Genomic DNA, 22966 nt, shown 5'->3' with positions numbered 1-22966 from the left:
AGTCCTTATGACACAAGTTAAGCTCTGTCCCTGTGAGCTGTACCCTGGTCTAACCTTCACTATTAGTACAGGGTGAAAGTGCCAGGGTCAGAATTAGGGCCATGCTGTCCAAGGAGGAGGAGGAGGAGGAGGAGGAAGGTCCTACAGGGACAGGAAGGTTTTTCTGGAATGTTCAACTCAGGGCAAAAAATTCCCCGAGGCATATTTTAGTCCGTTCAAACCTTTAATTTGACTTTTTTTTCTTTTTTTTTCACCACTAGGCGGCAGATAATCAGCTTCACTCAGCTCAGTGTCATGTCCCTTTTTTTTCTGTAAAGCCATATTCTGATAACATGCATGGATAACTTTGATCATTTCCTCTCTGATCCTTATATATATATATATATAAAGATCTATAATCATGTGTATCTATTAGGGCTGTCAGAGTTAACGCGTTAATCGCGATGAGATTAATTTAAAAAATTAACGCGATTAAATTTTTTAATCGCGGTTAATCGCGGCCCATTTTGTCCTCTGTCTGCTGGACTGGAGGACTGGAGTGTGGGACCTCCAGTCCAGTAGGTGGCGGTAAGGCACCTTCAAGTTGGTTGCTACACAAATATACACAGTCTAACATATATCCACAGCTCCATCCATTGATTTTTTGACGGCTTTGTTGTAAACAAATGCACGTGGCGATGTATTGATTTTTTGACGGCATCGGTTGTCAACAAATGCACGTGGCGATGTATTGATTTTTTGACCACGTCTGTTGTCAACAAATGCACATGGCCAGGCAGAGACGTAGCAAAGTAAAGGGCAATTTCCACTGGATGCAATTCGTTTCAATTCTGTGTGAGTTTCATGCATCATGTGTTATGATTAGGTAGGCCTACTAGGTCTGGTCTAAAAATTGTTTGTCTAGAGATTATAACACTTTGGAGTGTTGAAAGTCCAAAGCGCCATATATAATATTTTTAATAGAGATTAATCGCGAGTTAACTATGGAAAAAATGCGATTAATCGCGATTAAAAAAATTAATCGTTTGACAGCCCTAGTATCTATTTAACGTTAAGAACTTGTGACACTGTTATCATGATGAGTATTAATCACCTTCTTCTAACCTCACACTCCTTCCACTTCTCCTCCTCTCCCTGTTCTCTGCTATCACAGCATCTGGGAAAAATTAATTATCCTTTCTAAATTTGTGATCACATTATTCATTTAGCTTTCTTGGGAGAAAAAAAAATAGTTCCCTTCTTTTTAACCACAGCTTCTTCTTAGCTTTTATTTAAAACATTTTATTCTAACTGAAGGTTAATATTAAGGGTTATTGTTTGAGTAAATGACACTATTTTTTTATTTTTATGTCTGTCATCTGTCTCTAGGTTTCCCTCCCAAACCCCATCCTCCCTCCCTCCATCCCTCCCTCCCTCCTCCTCCTCCTCCTCCTCCTCCTCCCTCTCTTTCTCTCTACATGTGTCATTTTACTGCTCTTTACTCAGCCGCCAGCAGCAGTCTGTCCTCAGCGCTCCTCGTCTTTGTACCTCCTCGCCCCGGTCTCTCCTCATCTGGCGCGGTCTTACTACGGGAAAGGAAACATTTTGGGGGAAAAAAAATTATCATATTCTCTCAGGCTGGATTCTCTGCTCTTCACCAATGGATGGAGTTTACTCCCCAGCAAGTACAGTGACTTCTTAAAAAGTGAGTGAGCGTTTATTGAAAAGTTCTCCTCCTCCAGGTTCGTGGCGTTTAAACATGGCAAACTGTGGTGAAATGTTGAAATAGACGAGTTAAAATCCGACAGATTACGATGCAAATATGTTGATGAGATTAGATTATCAAGTTTAACGAGACTTTTTTATTTATTTTTTTACTTACCGGTATATTATGTCCAGTTTAGAGCAATATACAACTAATTTCAGAGGGAAATGCTCCTCTGGACTTGTTTATCATGTGATAACAACAATCATTTACACACACATGAAATAAAGAAAATACACTTAATAATTGTGAGAATACATAACAAGTGAGACTTGCATCATTTAAGCTTTACTACATGTGTAGAGTATTTAAGTTGAGTCAAATATATTAATTTATGTAAGATTTTAATTAGGTTTTCATTCTGTTTTCATTTTAAATTCTTCCTTAGGATCCATATTAGGAATTAATCCTCATAAAGTAGCACTCTCTCTTTCTTCTACTTTAAAGAATGCAAACAAAATGTGTTTGCATGTTTGGTTTTGCCCCCATAAAAATACTTTTAACTCACAAACAATCTGTCACATCCTGTCTTCTTCATGTGTTGGCTCGAGCGGTGAGAAAAAATCTAATTTTCTAATTAGCTTTAAGATTTTGTGGTGGCAATTTACTTCAAAGACTGTACGATAATTCAGGTTTGCTACACTTAAGAAAATAGAAAATGTTACATAACTTTCATATAATGTTGAAAATCATATAAGTGAGGATATTTCTGTTTGGAGATGATTTAGCGTTCAATTGGCTTCAAGTAAAAATTAGTGTTTTTGAGTAACTTGTCCGATGCGTTCAATGTTTCTGGGACTTTCAACGTTCCTGCCGTATCACGTCTTTAAAATAAAAAGCAACGCAGCACATTTGTGATTAATTATAGGAAACCAAACCTACTGAAACTTCTTTTATTGCACTTTTCCCACGTTGCTCCAATAACCTACATCATATACCTGCACATGGAGAGACTCCTTTAGAGCAGCACACTTCACTGTTGGAGCATTACTCATTTTAATGGCCCTCAGTTGAAGTTGACCCTCTTCACAGACGTGTCATTGGTCAAACACAGCTGCAGCTAATATCATTAATAATGAACAGAGGTGCGTTTGATTTACTGAGCCGTTGACTATTAACAATAGGAGACTGTTTTGTTACTCAATTGGCTTATTTTATCAATGGTGGCTCGTGCACCTGAATCAAACAGGGCTATTATTAGACTAATTTTATTAGCTGCACCTGTGTTTGTCCTGCTGTCACAAGTCAGAGCAGACACTCTGCTGGTAGAGGGGCTAATGTCACTGAGGCAACACTACACAGGGAGTCCTGTTGACACTGCACAAAAACAAAGTAAGTGAGACAAATTTACAACAACATCCTGAAAAATGTAGTCGATGATGTGCATGTGCATAATGAGTAATAATTAATGAGAAATGAAGAGTTTGGATTTATTTAAATGAAAATCGTCGTCAGTAAGATGCATCTCTGTTGAAGCAAGTTGGAAACTACTGTATGAGTCTCAATGAAGATTATGGGATATAATATTATAGGCACTTCAGGAACAAAGACAAAGAAAATATTATTATATTATTATGAAGGAAATAAATGAAATGTACATTATCCACAGGTGTTTTCACTTCACTCCTCGTGGATAAGAGAGTTTGGACATTTCAAAAAAGTTTTCTGCTTTTCCCCATTTTTTTTTATGTTTTAGAGCAAGTACTGTACAAATTTAAGATTTATATTTGGAGACTACTGTGCTTTACAGTCACATCTCTGTACCTGAAAGCCTGAACAAAACTAAATTTAACTGAAAATATTATCATGGTGAAAACAGAGCTGTCACATTTTGGGAATGATAGGAGCATTTTTGGGTTTTTGCGGTGATTTGTTTACTTACCCAGGTTTGTAATGTATAATATACCGTGTATTTACTGTACCTGCATGAACCGATAGTCACAGAATCGATCTAATCTGAACGAAGCAGACACCAGTTGTCTGAGAGAAGAGAGTAGAGGCTGTACCTTCTCTTGTCTGATTGCATACTTGTGGATCGTCTTTGAGTTTCTCCTGTACTTCTGGGCTGCCCTGGAAGCTTCTCAAGGACCTTTCTCAAGGGCACTTGAGTGTGTCATGGAGCTCTACTTTAGTATCCCAGTTAACTTAATTACAGTTAGCCACTAAAATGCAGTTAAAGGCCATTAAAGCACTCTTAAACACCTCAAGAGACGCCCTAAATCAGACCCTGCCTACGTTAATCTGCTGTTGTGCAGCCCGCTGAAGCTCTCTGTGTGTTTCTATGTGATTTGTCAGTGGGAGGGCTACTGACTGTGACCGTACATTTGGCCTCCATGTGTGCTGGTGAAGTGAACAGGAGTCTGTGCTGGGAGTGTGTGGTCTCGGCTGTGCAGCCCCTGAATGTGTTGATTGAAGTGGTGTGTGTGTGTGTGTGTGTGTGTGTGTCTGTGAGAGAGAGAGAATATGACAGACTCAAGTGTGGCAGTATCTCATTCCTCCTTTTTCACCTCGTCCTCACCTTTTTTAATCGATATGAAAGTACTTATGATAGTGTAAAACATAGAGATAATACATTCCCTTTTTTTTATTTGGATTCCTGAGCTTGTTGGTCAATGAAGCAGAATGACAATAAACTGAAACATAGTGAATCACTTTACTCAGTTAAACACATATTACTCAAACTAAAAGTAACATTTAAAAAAAAAAGTTCTAGTGAAATGACCAATATCTCATCACAACAACATCCAAGCAATGCAGGACGTGGCTTTTATTGTGAAGTAGTGGACTTTTGAGCTGATAGGAAACTTTGAAATGTCGAATTTCAGCTTAAATTTGAGTGATTTTCTATTTCCAAAGATGATCTAAGTTGGAGTTACCACCAGTGATATATTGTAATAGCCCCCTGGACTCCACCTAAAACTTTTTAGGACTTATTATGTTTAATAAGTGGCCACAAAACCTTTGCAGCGTTGCACGTCATTTTCCTTCCAGTCAGTGGTGAGCTGGTCGAGAGATAAACCTCGGAGGTGGAGAAGGTTCCTGAGGGGATAGAAAAAGAGAAAAAAACATGCAACTATATTTCTTTCTGAAAAGATGCTTTTGCTCATTAATTTTTCATTTTTAGACTAAGATGGAATACATACTGTACAGTAAATATCACACATTACGTTCAACAGAAAATTAACCAGCAGACGTTCTGACTCATTTTTTTCAACATTACCGAAGATTGAGTGTCTAGTAGACGTTGGTTTAAGGTGTTAAACGCTAGAAAGAGTTGACACTGCTGAACCTAAAGCAATTTAAAACCTGATGCATGTGCTGTAGACACGCACACAGGAGGCTCGCTGCTCCGTGACCCATCAGACGCTTCTCATGAACTTCTTCTCAGGCCATGTTCTGGACAGTTAATTTAATATTTCTTTCAAACACCACAACCATTTATTTATTTTTTATGCCTCCTCATTAATGACTTAAATAATGGTCTGGTTAGAGGAGAAAATATGAAGTAGGGAAGAGGGCTGATTATTATCCATCACCCCAAATATTCCAAAAATGTGTTTATTAAAAGCAGACTGAAGTCATATTGAAGGAAAGCGAGAGAGCAGTGTGTATGTTTAGAGAGCTGACATGCAATCTCATCATTACATTCCTGTTGATCAGCTGTTTATGATTTGGTACAGTATGTCAGGATTTGAAAACAATGTTGTTGTGTTCTTGTTTGGTGTGTGTTGACTTGAGTAAACGACCGAGGGAAATAAAGCACTTAGTTGTTTTCCTCCCCGGAGTGAAATTAAGCCCCAGCGGGGGAGACGGGTCTCTCAGGGAAGAGGGAAACGCTTCAGAGCTTTTGCGGTTTCGGCCGGACTGGAGAACGCACAGCGATGATTAAATCTCTTTTATGATAATAGATTGATGGGTAAATTAGCAAAGACAGTGTGGGATGGACAGCTGCACCCATGGGGGGTGTGGGGGGGGGGGCAATCAACAGCAGCAGCAGCATCCCCACGGTGGTCATTGAGAAATAAAACTGCCTTTTAATCTGTGCTATAGGACGTCATAGCAGGGGAGTCTGAGAGTTCACAGTCGCTGATTTCCACCATCTTTGTTAGTTACAGGAACCAGGAAATCCTAATTTGGACACGGGGGAGGGGGGGTGAAGAGGCCTTGGTGGGACAATAAGAGGATGATGTGGCATCAGAAAAATGATGAGACTTGGGATAATAGAGGAGAAAAGAAAACTTCTACTACAGCTGTGTGCAAACAGTGAGAGGTGCAAGAAGATGAAGAAGATGATGAAGAAGAAGTGGCTCCTGATGAGCTGTGGACCTTAGTGCTGGAGATGAGGGAGGATTGCAGCGATCCGTTAGAGTCATGTGGGATGAATGGTGGAGACTAAGAAGGACCTCATGTTTATTAAATGACAGTTTTTACATGGAACCAGTTTTAAATCTGAGTTTAAGGAACAGTTTGCAAAGTTGTTTCTGCTGCTCGCTGCTTTAACCCTGTGGTAGATCACTCCTCTGTGTCAATCGAGCATGGAGAGCAACTTCAACATTCAGCTTCCCTTGTGTAAAGCCAGGCTTCTGCAGTGAAGCGGGGTACAAGGCCTCGCTGCACCTCTTACTGCGTCATTTTTTTATTTTTTTTTCTTGTTTGTGTTGGACGGGCTTTTTTATCATCAGTAATTAATTTTGCATGTGTGTTTTATTGTAATCATGTGTCGCTTTTGGGCTCAGACTCGTGTGTTGCTGCCGGATTTACAGTCATACCACTGGAAACCACACAGAGGAACACAGGGGAAAAAACACAAAGCCAAGGGAGCAGACAGTGGATACATACACAACGCTGAGGATTTGGGGCATAATCTGAATGTAGGCCTATATATACATTTTTTTAAAGCTTTGCAGACTGTTGAATGTAAAGGACACAACAGTGCAGCAATGCACATAAGCCTTTAAATGCTTTTAAATAGTTGAAAACGTGATGATTCATATGCTCGTGTGTATGAAGATAAGAAAACTCAAAGGTTTGCTGAGATGAAAAACACCTTGATAAAAGAGCCGTGTGACATTTTAGGAGATAAGTACGGTGGCCCGGAGAGCTCAGTGCAATGCAACTTAGGGAAACACATGTAAATTCATACAGAAGTGCTGCAAATTCACCATCAGTTCAGGATCCTCTTGCAAAGTGTAACACTGTCCTTCATTTCCTGTCATGTGACTGTATATAAATATATATACTGGATAATATATACAGTATAATAACAGTCATTGAAAGCTTCACTCTTTATTCACCTTCACGTCTGTCATTAGAAGTGTTGTGCACTTCTGTGTCTAAACAAAGCATAATGAACTTGTCTGTATTTAGTCTGTGACTGAACGCCACTTGTCGACCTGTGATTGGTCCCAGATGGCTCTGATTGTCTGTCTGTTGTGGTCGTCCCGGCCTCTCTTGTATGTACATAACAGAGAAATATGTTCGTTGTGTTGGTCGGGGGTGGGGGGGGCAAAGCATCAGTTGTTGATGGAACAATCTGCAGCAACAACAACCGTCTATAAAGTGTAGAGAAACTAGATGAAGATGGTTTTACTGCACTAAAGCATCCTCTTCTGTCTCCTCCCAGCTTCTCACACCGTGCTGGGTGCTCTTCCTGCAGCGCTCGGTGGGATGGAGCAGCGTGGAGGCGCAGGAGGAGGAGGTGGGGGGGCCGAGAACCCCGGCCCTCAGGACAGGGCCAGTCCAGAGGAGAGAGGGGAGAGCCCGACCTCCAGCTGCCCCCCGCCGTGCAAGCTGAGCCGTCTGGATGTCAACGGCAGCCCGGCGAACCCACAAACCCGGCAGAACGGCACACAGCTGAGACCTCTGGGGGGTGAGACATTAAAAACAATTAAAGTGAAGCCGCTGAATCCCAGAATTCGTCCGACCTTAGACATGCAGTTGTAATTTGTTGGACGCAGACAGCGCTTTATTGCACCCACGTAATTTCCATGCAGTTTCAGAGACATAAACACACAAATTATCTGATTAATGCATGAAAAACACATAAAAAACAATACAGCATACCCGCTTAAAGTTATTTGGCATCATGAAAAAAAAAAATGCTTAAGCTCACAAAAATGCACATACAGTGTCTGAGAGAGAACAGGTGACTAAAACAAACATTACCTCACATCGTAAAATGAACAGATTCCACATGAAAATATATTTGCTTATTAATATTTAAAGAGTTGTCGAAAGAGTTGGGGTGTTAACCTTTGCCTTTCAAAATAAAACTCCCACTAACCAACAAGAATTGACTGTATTGAACACAGTGTGACTGACAACTGTGTCATTGTATTTTCTCATATGACCTTTATTACTGTATGTGTTGGGACGGATAAGCTTCACGTTGTCCTGTCATGTCACGTCATGTTAGTGTAAAGACCCATGTCACTCATGTCTATGGATGCTACAGTACAGTCCTAGCACTGCATCACAGTCTAACACACATTCTGCATGGCTATTTTCATGCACACTCTAACATACCTAACATAGGCAACAATCATGCACAGATGCTCATTATTCTTTCATGCATTTGAAAACATCATCATGCATCATCACACAAACATTGGAACACACACACACATACATACACACACACACGCTCCCTCCACCCTTCCACTGAGTGGCTGGCTTATTGGCTGATCTGGGGCCTGATGCTGCTGTGGTTTGGCTCCGGCTGATCTGTCACTGCCCTGTCAGGAGGAGGATTGATAACTTGTTAATTATCTGTTCCTGTGGGACGCAGCAGTGGACTGGGCGGGCCGGGGGAGGGGGGTGAACGGTTCCAGGTTTGGAGGAGCTCTCTGCACTGGCCCAGTAACAAGTCTAGACCAACGTCTTGTTTCGGAACCAGCTCCACCGCTGGAGTTCTGGCAGCGCCGCCGCCACCGAGTGCGCGCTCCATGATATAGATATTATACCCAGAGCGGGTTGTGGGTTTTAATATGTGGTGCAAACACAAACACACTTGAACAAATCTCACACTGACTTGTATTCACACTGGCAGCTGCCCAGTTTAACCAGTCTTCCACTGAGACCACCGAGGAGCGACACCAACACACTGCAGCGCTGGGAATGTTGGTGTTGGTGTCCGGCCACAGTTTCTGTAGGAATCCCTCTGACGTAGTAGAGGTTATAAATTCTGCTCCGCCAGATCTGTGTCCATTCGGTAAATCTGAAAAAGATGTTTTTGAATTTTGAGTTTTTATTGTTCCCACCCATCAAACCCTGGATCTGGATCTCCTCCTCTGTCTTCTCTCTGCCAGGTCTGATGATCCCGGTTTACTGCGTGGTGGAGCATGTGGACGGGGGCGTGGCCGGGGACTGCGAGGGGCGCAGCGACCGTCACGCCGAGTTTGTGTTGGTGCGTAAGGACGTCCTCTTCACACAGCTGGTGGAGACGGCACTGGTCGCTCTCGGGTACTCACACACCTCTGCTGCACAGGCACGTGGTAAGTAGTTGTGTGCGTGTGTGTGTGTGTGTGTGTGTGTGTGTGTGTTGGTGGGTGGCAGATATGAAGATATTACATACACTTAATCTTAAATATATCATATAAATACAGCATCATATTGAAGTACATGCCTGAAAATCCAAATATGATGTTAATAAGATGTTTATTATAATAGTAACGACAATAATGTATAGATAAATTAATAAAATCAGACAGATAGGACAGTTAATGCAAAAAGGAGCACCCCCAAAAAAAAATCTGACATTTTTAAATAAATAAAACAAATAAATGTTTTAAGAAGATACCTGATTCTGACAAATATGATAATTAAATCTTTTCAAAATAAATTTAAAAAGCTGAATCTGAAGAAGCTCTGATCAGAAATCAATAACATGAATGCAGATTAAATGGAGGTCTGATAAATTCAGAATATACAAGTTTTAATGGGTCTCTGTAATTTAGAGAGAGCCATGTTTTCTTGATTGACACTCACTTTCATCTTCCTCCTCAGCTCCTCCCTCCTCCTTCTTAGATTTGTATAATTTGTATTTTCTGGCACAAAGATGAAGCAGTAAATGTAAATCTGAGTTTCACTATCATCACGTCCATGTTTTCATGGTCATAGTCTCATGAGAGAGTTTGTTGACTAAAAATTCATCATCAGCCGCTCTGTGTCTTTTACATCATATCTGGGAAACGCGGTTTCCTAACTTTTCCATTATTACACGATAATGGGAAACATGTCATGTTTCAGTCTTTTGTACCCAGTTGTTTGGTAATTCATGAGTAATTAATTATTTCCAGCAGCTGAATAGAGCATAACTGGTTTCCAGATGGGTGGGGTTTCCACATGGGTAAAAAATGAGCGCTGAAATGTTTGGGCGATCACGGGGAAGCTATTTACCGAGACGGTATTTTAAAGATAAATCTGTCTGCTTCCTGGTTTATCTCCTGATTGACTCCGCCCACCTGACAGTATCAAGGTAAAAAATAAAAAATAAAATAAAAGTGTGTATCAGTGCATCTTAGACCAGCATCGCAAACTTCTTTTCTCATCATTTAGAGATCAAAACAAGAGGGCAGACGACATCAGCCAGCCGTGAAACAGCAGCCTACACACACACACACACACACATAGAGAAAGTAGGGCAGTTTGACATTCCTGGTGAGTCCCTATAAACACAGGGCACTGTAACCAAGTGGCCGACGCCCTGCGACCCCCCTCGCCTCTCCCAAATAGCTAGGTTTTGTTCGGAGGAATAAGCCTTTTCTTTTCAAATAAATGGAGTCGTGCATTTTTTCCCCCCGTGTGGTCACGACCAAAATTATACAGAGTCTCTGCTATTTTCTTCTGCAATTCAATTGCGTCTTGCATAACTTTGGTTGGACGAGTATTTTTAAGCTCTTAACTGGCACAAGGTTTTCGTCTTCTTCTTCTTCTTCTTCTTCTTCTTCTTCTTCTTTTTTTAATTAACTGGCACATTATGGTTAATTAAAAAGAGGCTATTTCTTATTTGCAGTATATGGTTTATGTCCTGGGTTAAACGTGGGCTTAGGTGAATTGCAGAGCAGAAAAAATATAACAAAATGTAATTGAAGACCCTGAAAACCACCAGTGGAAACAAACCAGGTCTTATTTAAAGAAACGTTCTGCATTTCAGAGAATTTACCCTTTAACCAAATAATTATAAACATTTTCAACTACACTCCCCCTGTTTTACAGCAGCCTATGCCACATTTAAACCCCCAAATGTCTCCGGACAGTTGCTGGAAAAAAAAAAAGTTCTCGACACAGTTCCCAACAAAGGTTCATTAATAATTTCACTCAGTGCTCATGTCTGTGATTTTGAAACATTTGTAAGCTGTTTTATTCATGCTCTGGGCGAAGTCTCTTACAGATTGTGAATTTAAAAATATCTATATAATATATATTTGAGCAGCCTGATAATCAGGCTGCGTTTTTATTTCATTTCACCTCATTATTCAGTAATGACAGAGTTTTCACAACAACCTGTAGTGTTTTCATAGCACTTCTTCTAATACAGTTTCTCTGGCGCTCGTGTATCTGTGTATTATTCAGTGAAAAATGAAAAGTGTGGGCACAGATTTAAAAGATCTGAAGCCAGATTTAATATTGACTGTCAATATTTGTCCGTCGGCACTGTGTGACCCTGTGCTGAGCTTTATTAAATCAAAAAATATCAACTTCCACCGTCGTCAAAACTGCTTGTTTCTGTTTACTCTATTTATTTTATTTCGGGAAGTTTCAAATGTTTGTTTCTAAAAAAAAATCATATCAGTTACCAGCTCATGAAATGTCAAAATGTGAACAATCATCTGTAAAGCGAAGGCAGCTGTAGGACACACAGTAATTGGCAGTTACGGGGAGAATCTCCTGCTGTCGGACAGGAGAATAATGACCTCAGTGTTTATTTGGCGCATCAACATCAAGACGCCGCTCTCGTTCACAGGCTGCTCTGCTCTTTAATGTTGAGCTGATTTTACATTTCTCCTCTGATTAATCAGCTGTAAAGTCCAAAGAGAACGGCCTTTGTTCTTTTGCCCCTATCACCACCATCCTCGTGCGATGAAGACACACACACACACACACACACACATGATTGAGACTGGCGGGCCAAGGCCGGGCCGGGTCTGTGTTTGATTTAGCAGGTCCTAACGCGATTAGGCCTGTTTAGATTTGCACTTCCAGTCATGGATGCAGCGAGGCCAGGGGAATGTTCACCCCAGGATCCACGCTCCGAGAGGAGGGAGGTTGAACAGACGCGTCGAGCAGCACGAGCAGGTTGGATTTACATCGATAAGAGATGGAGACTTAGAGTGTAGCAGCCAGTATAAATCAGACTAACACACCCTCGGCCAACACACACAGATGCTCAGACAGGGTAACACTTAAACACACAACCACTCACTCTGACCCTGCATGGTGGAAAACGACTCTGAAAGTGTCTGTAGGGTGAGAATATGTGAAATCAGTGTGTGTTTTGTTGTGTGTGTGTGTTCTCCAGGCATCATCAAAGTGGGTCGGTGGAAGCCAATGCCCATCCACTACCTGACAGACGCACCGGAGGCAACAGTGGCCGACATGCTGCTGGACGTTTACCACATGGTCACACTGCGCATCCTGCTGCACAGGTCAGTGTCTATAATATAATATATATACAGTGGCATGCAAAGGTTCAAAATTTCCGTTAATGTGGTTGGTTAAATAATCGCCAAAAGGCAGAAAGTGACAGATGATACATCACCTTTACATTTTAAACTTTACAATTTTTATTTTCATCTTTTACATTTTCAAAATGAAAGAAAAGGAAGTTAGTACAACATGTAAATAGTAAATATCTTGTCTGATACCTTGGTCAAAGTTATCTGAGAGCTCAAGTCTCCTGGGTCCTGCTACTTTGTTTCCCCTTTTTCACTTTTTTTCAATTGTATAACAAAAATAATACACTGTACTGATCCTGCTTAAAATATTGCAAAAGAGTGTTTCATGTTTAACTTTATGCCTTTTGGAGATCATTTCATCTTCCACTTGTTTAACTGTTCACATTAACAGACATTTTGACCAGGGGTGCCCAAGCTTTTGCATGCCATTGTGTATATATATATTTATATAAAAAAGAACTCAATTCATGCATTATATGTTTGCTTCAATGCATTATAATGATTTTTTTGTGTGTGTGTGTGTGTGTGTGATAAAATGCAGCTTTGCCCGGCTGGAGGAGCTGCCATCAGACCAGTGGACCCACGCCACGGTGAGGAACGCCCTCAAAGAGCTGCTCAGAGAGACCAACCAGAGCGCCCTGGCCAAGGAGTGTCCTCTGTCCCAGGTACCTGCTCAACACACTTTTCACTCTTAATCTAAATAATCTGCTGATTTCTTTATGACATCAGAGCTACAGATGCAGATATCAGCTAAATTTAAATGAGTTTGATTTTTAATTCAACATTTTACAACATATTTGACTCCAAAAATGGCCAAAAATCGCCTAATTCAAATAACGTGTGATTGTTTTGAGTTCTGGCTCTAAGTTGTTAGCAGGGTTGGATTCTGCCTCACACACACAGATAGCTGAAACGCTGCTACAAAATTTCTATAAACACATGTGGTCTGATGATCACTTCACCACACCTCGCTCACACACACACACACACACACACACACACACACACAAATATTGATACCATCCCATGGGAAAGGATGCAAATACGCACACCTCAATTATCCTGCTCACACACACCCTGCAGTCATTAGAGCCCAGAGTGTGTCATTTCAACTTGTGATTTATACACAGGACTTAGTCATGATGTAATTAGTGATTAGGGGAAGCGTGTGGGTGGTGTGTGTGTGTGTGTGTGTGTGTGTGTATATGTGTGTGTGTTTTCAGTCTGACTCATGTGAGTCTAAGTCCTCAGCGTTTCCCATGTGGAGCTTTGACTCCTCGCTGTGGATCTGCTGCTCTGTGGAGCTGACCACTCACCAGCCACTCCCCACGTTCAGAGAGTTTGTTTGAAAGATTGCTTTTGAGAATAAACTTTTTAAATTGGTAATTCAGATGTTTTTCTCTCTCTCTCTCTCTCTCCATGTTTCAGAGTATGATCTCGGCAATAGTCAACGGCTCCTACTACGCCAACGTCTCCACATCGAAATGCCAAGAGTTTGGACGCTGGTTCAAGAGATACAAACGTATCAAAGGTAACTCACATGTCTCCCTCTCTCCCATCCATCCATCCATCCATCCATCCATCCATCCATCCATCTATCCATCCATCCATTAATTTATGTGTTGTGATGACGGAGCCGTGTTTGTCTGGATGGTTGTGTAACAGACACACAGGTCGGTCGCTCTCTGCCTACACAGATCCATCCAGGAAACCAGCATGTAGCGACTAATCAGACCGAACTGTAGCGCATTAGCTGCTCCTAATATTTACCTCTTATTATAGTCATCAATCGGAAACAAACATGGCCGACGTACCGAACTCCAAGACGAGTGACCAAGTGAGAGGACAAATCAGGGATGATTTTTACAGCACACGCAAACAAACACAATATCCACAATAATCTGACTCCATGTGTGTGTGCGCTTGTGAACGCACCTCACTCTGCCTTGTTAAAAAGTTTACGGCCTCTGTGACCGAACCCTCCTCCTGCTCTCGACCCATCAACCGTTCTGCTGTTTACTCTTTATTCGCCTCCCGTCGCGTCGAGAGCTCATGAAGGCGGAGACTGTCACCGCTCCTTTTTCAAAAGCAACGCTTAATGCAGCTCACCTGCCTGGCTGTCTTTTGTTTTACCTGATGCGGCCGCTCCGATCGTGATCCTTCCTAATGAAGTCTTTCCATTCTTCTGTCCACCCCCCTGTACGTGTACGAGCATGTGTCAGCCTGCATGTGTCTAATCTGCAGCATGAGACGTCTGTCAGTGACAGCTCTCAGTAGGAAGGAACTGTCACACATGGTTCACATTAATGTCACCCTTAATACACATGACAAAACTAAAGGCTCTTAACTCCTAATGGAAAACAGCAGCAGCCACCCCCAACACACACACACACACACACACACACACACACACACACACACATTGCACCAAAACCAGGAATAAGAGCTCCTCTTTCACTTACTCCACACACACACACACAGAGAAGGTAAAAACCTGAAGCCCTGCCAAGCCTCACTCCAGCTTTTATTCCCTTAATAAACGAAAATGTGACTCTCAACCAAACCCAGTAGAAGCGTAATGAGAAGCAGATTTATGTGGAGAGGAGCAGAGAGGCCGTTCAGATCCAGGAGAGAAGGCCGAGCCCCGAACGCAGAGATAAAGAGGAAACATTCTTCACTTATTTGATAATCTTGTGTCTCGAGAACCTGGAGCCAGTGAGTGATACAGACGTTTGTGGTGATGATGAGATCATCCTACGATACGCCGCTGCACCGACCTGTCACTCTCTGAACAGAAAATATTTTTTTAAAGGTTTTTCAGATGCTGTATGATGTGAAAAAGCATCTACATATCACCTGGATGTGTCAGACATAATGAAAATGTGTGGTTTGTGGAACTGATATTGTGATATTTCCCCATCAGGTGAATACATGGACAAGATGTGGTCGGCGCAGGAGAAATCAGATATAAAAGGTAGATTTGTCTCTTTTTGTGTGGCCATGTTGTGGGTTGGAAGGGACATTTTTAGCAACATAAATGTGTGTTTGTGTGTTGATGCAGTGGAGAGAGATCTGGACCTGAGCGTCATCAGCCAACGTCCTCCCTCTCTCTTACCTTCCCCCACGCATTTGGGCGCCATTGGTGGCTCTGGAGCTCTTCCCATCAAGAGCGGCCTGGGGGACGGCCAGCCCCCCGCCCAGCCTCACTGCCTGTCCCACCCCAGCAGCCAGCAGCACCACCCCAGCCCCCCCCTGCGCCCCCAGGCCCCACCTCTGCTGGGCCACGGCGGCCTCCTGCCCCCTCAGCTCTCCCCTCAGCTGGTCCGCCAGCAGCTCGCCATGGCCCACCTCATCAACCAGCAGCTGGCCGTCAGCCGCCTGTTCGCCCACCAGCACCCGCAGGGAGTCAACCAGCAGTTCCTCAACCACCCGCCCATCGCCAGGACCTGCAAGGGCCCCGGCGCCGCCATGGAGTCCGGCCTCAACTGCTCGGGGGCCGAAGTGTCCTCTGATATCTACCAGCAGGTCAGGAACGAGCTGAAGAGGGCCAGCGTGTCCCAGGCCGTGTTTGCCCGCGTGGCTTTTAACCGCACACAGGTAAACTGGCCAGTGACCCGTTTTTAGGTTTTTAATGCATAAAAGTACCACATCAATTTGTTTATTGCGTCAAGGCTTTTTGACTTTGTCAGGAACCTCTATTTTTTTTCACATAAAATAAAATGCTCTGGTTAAAATTATGACATTTCTGGTGTTAGGGTCGATTTTAACCCGGTTATAACGATAAGAACGATAAGAAAAGAGTTAAAACCGAAATAAATCATAAGTGCAAAACCAACCTTTTCATGGATAAGGAAGTCTAACAACGTAACCAAGAGATGAGAAACAAATGCAATGATAAATAATTGTTTTAATGTGTTTTACAGCTGATTAAAGACTCAGGTCAAAACCGACCCTAACACAAGAGATGGTAGCAGAAAGCTGACACAAGACAAAGGTTAAAGTGTAGGTGTGTGTATGTGTATGTGTGTGTGTGCAGGGCTTGCTGTCAGAGATCCTTCGTAAGGAGGAGGACCCCCGCTCAGCCTCCCAGTCGCTGCTGGTCAACCTGAAGGCCATGCAGAACTTCCTCAACCTGCCCGAGGGCGAGCGAGACCGCATCTACCAGGAGGAGAGAGAGAGGAGCACCAACACCAACCACACCCACCCCACCACCAACCACATCTCTAACGCCAGCGTACACAGACACACACAGGTAAACACACACACACCTAAAATCACACTCTGCATCTTTTTGCATCAATGTTGCATCTTGTTTTTGCAGTGGACATGAATAAATAAAGACGTATTGTCACAAAGTCTATAAATAAAACATTATAGCAGAGATTTCTTAAATATAAATTGGACATTAGTGAATTTTAATGAATAAACTGTGGATTTATACAACATTTTATTTTTATATGTAACCAAAAAAAGCCTCACTGAGATATTTAAAACAAGTATTTCACTCTCAGATTAAGTGCAGCACGCCGGGGGCAGAGGCGCCGCTGAAGCTCAACTCGTTGGCCAACATCACGTCGGTGATCTACGAGGAGATCCAGCAGGAGATGAAGAGAGCGAAGGTCTCCCAGGCGCTGTTCGCCAAGGTGGCTGCTAATAAAAGTCAGGTCAGCTGTTTGTATTAAAGCTCCATCACTACTTGTTGAGATGAGACGGGAAAACAACTTAATATAAGGCAAAAAAAAAAAAAAACCTTTGTTGACATGTGTTTGGTTTTTTTTAAGTTGACATACATAAACATCCTGTTATACATCCTCGTCCACGCTGAGTTCATGATGTTTGAAAGCGCTGATGAGGGTGTAGCGGGGAGGTGTGTGGCTGCGTGTGTGGGCGTGTGGAGGATCTGATTACCCGCTGTGGCATACCATCATGTCTCCATCCTCGGGTAAACAATGCGGGTGATCGAGGGCGAGATCAAAGCCCAGTCTGCACTGGAGGGAGAGGGAGAGAGGGGGAAGGGGAAGATGATAGTTTAAAAGTTCATATACCACAAACTTAATACAGTACAACTAAAGAATCGCAAAAGATGGAGAGAAGGAGTGTATTGACGTATGAAATGATAAAAGCATAAATGGAGCGAGGGACGAGGGGAGGAACAGAAGGATGCAAGAAGGAGGCAGACAAGAAGATGGTGGGATGATCACATTATTACCATTAATTTCCAGGCTGAAGGCTGCGCATAAACAACAGCTGGTGGCAGATCCTGGGTCAGCCTAGCAGATATAATCCAATCTTCATACACACACATACACACACACTTGCAGACACTCGCTGCTCCTCTCAGACATCAGTGATGGAAACAGTCGGGCTCATGTGTGACACTCTGCTCCAAACATACACAGGACAAATAAATAATCACTTGCAGTTGTTAACATGGAGTCAAATTGAAAACAAACATGTCGCCATATAATGTATCAAAAAATTACCACAAGGCCGAAAACACAGTCATTTTTTTTTAGGGCCGAGGTTCCAACAGTCTGCAGTTTGCAGATTGTATTTCAAAATAAAAGACATAACAACCTTTTTTGACTGACTGTTTGTCAAACTGCTCGGTTTTTTTGTCTTGTTTCGTGATTTTTATTGTGGCGTTCACAGAGTCCAGATGGTCTTTGGAGACATAAAAACTACTGCTGTGGTGGTGGTGGAGCTTTTTTTAAGACCATAATTCAGGTTATAACTTCACCCATGTAATATTACATCTTCAAAACAAAGAACTTTGTCTTCTTTCCCATAAAATCTGCTGCAAAAAACATCCCCTTTACAATTGAGGTTATAATCATCCATTCAGAAGAAATGAGTGTTTTACTATAAAAAAGTGGAGCCACTAATCATCATGTAGTGAGTAGCCAATCATGAAATAGACTTTGTCCCCAGTTTCTCCTAAATCACAGAACAATCAAAGCCTCCTCTCTTCAGGGAGATCATTAAATACTGTTTTTATAGTTCCTAACTGTACATGAACACACACACACATGGATCCCTCCACCAAATTTTCTACTTCTGTCATCGTTTTGTACGAGACAATTTCTCTTGGTGCCACTCATGCTGAACCCGTCTCCGTCCCGCTGTGCTGCAGGGCTGGCTGTGTGAGCTGCTCAGGTGGAAGGAGAGTCCGAGCCCCGACAACCGCACGCTGTGGGAGAACCTGTGCACCATCCGCAGGTTCCTGGCGCTACCGCAGGCCGACCGAGACCAGATCTACGAGGACGAGTCCAGGCAGCAGCACAGCGAGAGGCTCCACACCGTCCTCCACATCCCGGACCAGCAGGTACCATCCACCACTGTACACTTTAAAGGGATAGTTAAACATTTTGGCAAATTGGCCCATTGCCATAACTCCTATAGTCATAGCAGAGTTGTTTTCGAGGTAAATTCATGCGCGTTCCTGTCAGGGGCAGTTTTTCGGCAAGCAGTCTCTGCATTTGCATCGAAAACAACTCTGTAACGTTACATTATTATCTCATAGCGTGGTGAATATGCAGGTCACAACTTGTCCACCACAGCGTTTTGGAGTTGTTGGATTGTGTATTTGATGAGTTTGATGAGGGAAACCAAGAAATCCCATGAGCCTCCATAGCGTATCCGTAGCGTAGCTCTGAGCAGCTCACAGCTCTGCTCCGCCGTTCTAAAAATAGCTTGCACCGACAATTAAAGGTAATGAACCTACTGCTAAAACTATAGGGATTATGGCAATGGGCCAATTTGCCAAAATGTTGAACTAACCCTTTAAACCTTTGACCTTCTATCAAGTACTTTGAATACTTTGTGTCCTAACGATGCAACAATAGATAAAGATGAACCAGAGGACTCCTCACCAGAGACCATGATGGTCTTGTGCATAGAGGATACTCTAAAGATTGTTTTTTTTTTAATCATGGATCATCATCTAGTTTCACTTTTAGCCGTGTTTATTTTGAAGATTAAAACTAAAGTCTGTGTGAAAACCCATTTTTTAAAGATACACAGTCACAGTGCTGCCATGTACAAACAGAAAAGAACACAAATCAGTGTTTTTTATGAGTGAGAAACCAGCGTGCGATCTGCGTGGTGTTCAGAAAAGTTTCCTCCATCTCCCTGTGTGTGTGTGTGTGTGTGTGTGTGTGTGATCCCACCACCTGCTCCTCTTTGCAGCCCTTTTCTTTGTCTTGTTTGTGCCCCATAAGTCATTGAAAATAGAAGTGGTAAATGACCAGCCCACACATTTCCTGCTAAACACTCCTCCATCCCACCCTCTCCCCAAAACCAAAATGCTCTCCCGTCTGGCCCTAAACCTCAATATTATTCAGAACATAGCCTGTAATTATTGACGCAGAGAAAAAGGAATTGCCATTATCTTTATTTAGGTCCTTTCATTTTGATGGACCACAGATTTATGGTGTTGGATTCCTGTGTTTGGGTGTGCAGGCCACCCCGCCCTGTTAATAAGCTCTAGTAGTGTGGCTGTTTGTGTGATGAATTTGGGAGTTTTTGCATGTTGGCGGCTGATGGAAGCCGGTCATTCACACTTCCGCTTGTACTACATTTCCTTGTAATGACTGTGCAGAGAGGGGGGCAGTGGCGAAGGAGCCGAGCAATTCGCTTGTTGCTGCGGTGATAAAGCGTTTGTGGTTTTTATCGCACATGAGTGATGGTTATTATAGTTTCTCTACATCCACTTGTTACGTTTTGAAGTCTTTGATGTGCTGCTTCTAACACGAGGCCGAGGCACAGCTAAATCTGCAACATTTCTTTCTATGTCATTATCTGTGCATTTCATAAAGCTGCAGAAGGTCGTGACCTTTACAAACAGGCCTGTGAAGGACCAGTAAATGACTGTTAATTACAATAATCTGACCACCGTGAACTCATGTTGCTACCTTCATTGCAACCTTGGCTCTGGGCATTTGTTCAGAACAGCAATTTAGATGCTGTGTAAGATGTGAAAGTAAGGGTTAGACGAATTGCAATTGAATTGTGAAATGAACAATGAACACCAGAGTTTTCTTGGAAACTGAAGAGGAAGGTGTGAGTTGAGGCAGCAGGACAGGAAACAACATAGTCGACCAATAACATCTTACATAAAGCTGTAACCTTAAAGGGATACTTCACACAAAATCGATAATTCACCAATTTTCTACTCACCGTCATGCCAAGAAAAGGTTAGGAGAACTTTCAGAGTTATCAAAACTCTTTAGGAGTTCCAGGGGGGGTCTGGCTGGCAACGGATTTTCATATAATGGCGACGGATAGAGCTCACTTTTGAATCGTCTAAAACAAACACTATGAAACATCCAGATACCTCCATACTGCTCGTCTGTACTGACCCAAGTGTCCTGAAGCCGCAGCATGAAAAAGTTGTTCGGAAAAAATTAATTTGATCTCTGTTTTTAGCCTTGTTGTAGTAGTAGTAGCTCCCAGTTCCGTGTTTACATCATACATCCAATGGTTTACAATGACGAATGAACATCTCGCAGCAAATCTCCCGCATGTGCACAAACATCAACAGAGCCACTGGGAGCTACTGCTACAACAAGGCTAAAAACAGATCAAATTAATGTTTCATGCGGCTTCAGGACACTTGGGTCAGTACGGACGAGCAGTATGGACGTATCTGGATGTTTCTTTCATACAGTAGTGTGTGTTTTGGACGATTCAAAAGTGAACTCTATCCGCCTCCATTGTATGTAAATCCGTTGCCAGCCGGACCCCCCTGGAACTCCAAAAGCGTTTTGATAACTCTGAAAGTTCTCCTAACCCTTCCTTGGCATGACGGTGAGTAGATGATTGGTGAATTATTGATTTTGGGTGACGTATCCCTTTAATTGCTGCATCACAGGGTGGAGAGACCCCCTTGAAAATGAGATGCTACATCTCAAGGGGCTATCCTTTAATAAATTCAAATTCAAATTCAAATTCATAATTAGATGCAGATGAAAAAGCTCCAGAAGAATGTAGCACGTTGTCCTTTTTTGCTGAATTATATTTTTACCCTTTTTGTAAACGGTCTCATCCTGATGTTTGTTTTGCAACAGGTGCTCCACAGACAGCCCCTCCCACCCCTGACGTCCCCGTCTCCGATACATGAAGACCCACAGCCGGTCCCTCTGCTGGTGCTGCACAGCTCAGACGACGGGTCCCAGCGTGGACTCAGCCCCGGCCTCGGTGCAGGAGGAGGAGGAGGAGGAGCAGGAGGTGGAGGAGGTGGACCGAAGAAAGCCCGTTCACGGACGCGGATCTCCCTGGAGGCCCTGGGGATCCTGCAGAGCTTCATCGGCGACGTGGGGCTCTACCCGGACCAGGAGGCCATCCACACCCTGTCGGCTCAGCTGGACCTGCCCAAACACACCATCGTCAAGTTCTTCCAGAACCAGCGCTACAACGTCAAGCACCACAACCAGACCAGAGACTCCATCCCCGAGGAGGACGACAGGGAGAGCCCGAGTCCCAGCGAGGGAGGCGTCGGCACGGGGGGGAGGCATGGCGAGGAGGAGGAGGAGGAGGAGGGGAGGTTCTGCGCCTCCGAGGAGTCGAGCGAGGACGGGAGAGGATCAGTGGAGGCGTTCAGAACAGAGGGAGGAGGAGACAAAGGAGGAGAGGAGAGAGATGTGGACATGGAGGTGGAGAAGGAAGAAGTGGATGATGGGAAAGCTTCAGGGCCGGCGACGTCCTCTCTGTCCCCCTACAGCAGCGTGGACAGCCCCCACTCTGCAGAGCAGCAGAGATAACAGACAGGAGGCAGACGGCACCAACAAACTGTGAAAACCACACACAGACAACCTGTGAATACACACACACACACACACATTGATCACCCGAACCAGAGCTGCCGATCAGAGCTCGTTAATATCTGAAGAACTGTGGAAAAATATTGATTTAAGTTTGACTGAACAGATCTGAAGGTACGAATCCTCAGACACAATCAGTGTTTCTGCTTTGATGCTATTTTTAGATGATTTTTCAATACAACTTAAAAAAAAAATTCCTCCTGAGTTGCTCGAGTGTCCGACCTTGTTGTGTTTTGGGTGGGAGAAGCATCGACACACAGATCAACACAATAACACATTGTTTGACCCCACCCCCCCTAAAATGTAACACACTCACTCTGCAGTTCATGAATAAACTCCTGCAGCACCGTCCACTTCATTTGTTTCACGTTTTTGTTGTGCAGGATGTAGAGTGAAGACACACTGACCAGCTGCAACCAGAGAGGAAGTTGAACATCCATTCAAAATGAAGCCACTTTCTATTCTACTTGTTTTTTTGTTTTGTTTTTAAATATACAGTATAATTTATTGTCCAACTTAATACTTAACAGTGTCCCCACGCCAACTGGGCTGTTAAGCCTTTTCTGACAACAAATGAGTTCCACCCCACCCTCACATTAATATTTATTAAGTTTATATTTACTAAAATCAAAGTATTATTGTTGTAATTATAATTTTGATATGATTTTCTTTGATATGATAATATGTCGTTGTGAATGTGACAAAAAAGCAGAGAGGTTTTGAGC

The 22966-nt window shown here is 43.0% G+C and overlaps 1 protein-coding gene across 1 annotated transcript; it reads left to right on the top strand.

Annotated features, from left to right (window-relative positions):
- The first annotated feature begins 1489 nt into the window (after positions 1 to 1489).
- On the top strand, positions 1490 to 22326 carry LOC146990753 (DNA-binding protein SATB2-like). The gene is made up of 12 exons (XM_085798881.1): positions 1490 to 1684; positions 7368 to 7613; positions 9052 to 9237; positions 12264 to 12390; positions 12962 to 13085; positions 13849 to 13951; positions 15344 to 15394; positions 15482 to 16017; positions 16457 to 16672; positions 16932 to 17084; positions 18554 to 18745; positions 21489 to 22326. The coding sequence occupies exons 2-12, from the start codon at positions 7412 to 7414 to the stop codon at positions 22179 to 22181; spliced, it is 2583 nt and encodes an 860-aa protein (XP_085655007.1). The 5' UTR covers positions 1490 to 1684; positions 7368 to 7411; the 3' UTR covers positions 22182 to 22326.
- Positions 22327 to 22966: the final 640 nt, after the last annotated feature.

This window comes from Trachurus japonicus, chromosome 2 (assembly GCF_045865225.1).
Source record: "Trachurus japonicus isolate A0001 chromosome 2, Traja_1.0".
In the NCBI taxonomy this organism is placed as follows: domain Eukaryota; kingdom Metazoa; phylum Chordata; class Actinopteri; order Carangiformes; family Carangidae; genus Trachurus; species Trachurus japonicus.
Note: the sequence above shows the minus strand (reverse complement) of the source record. Positions and strands in the feature narration are given on the sequence as shown.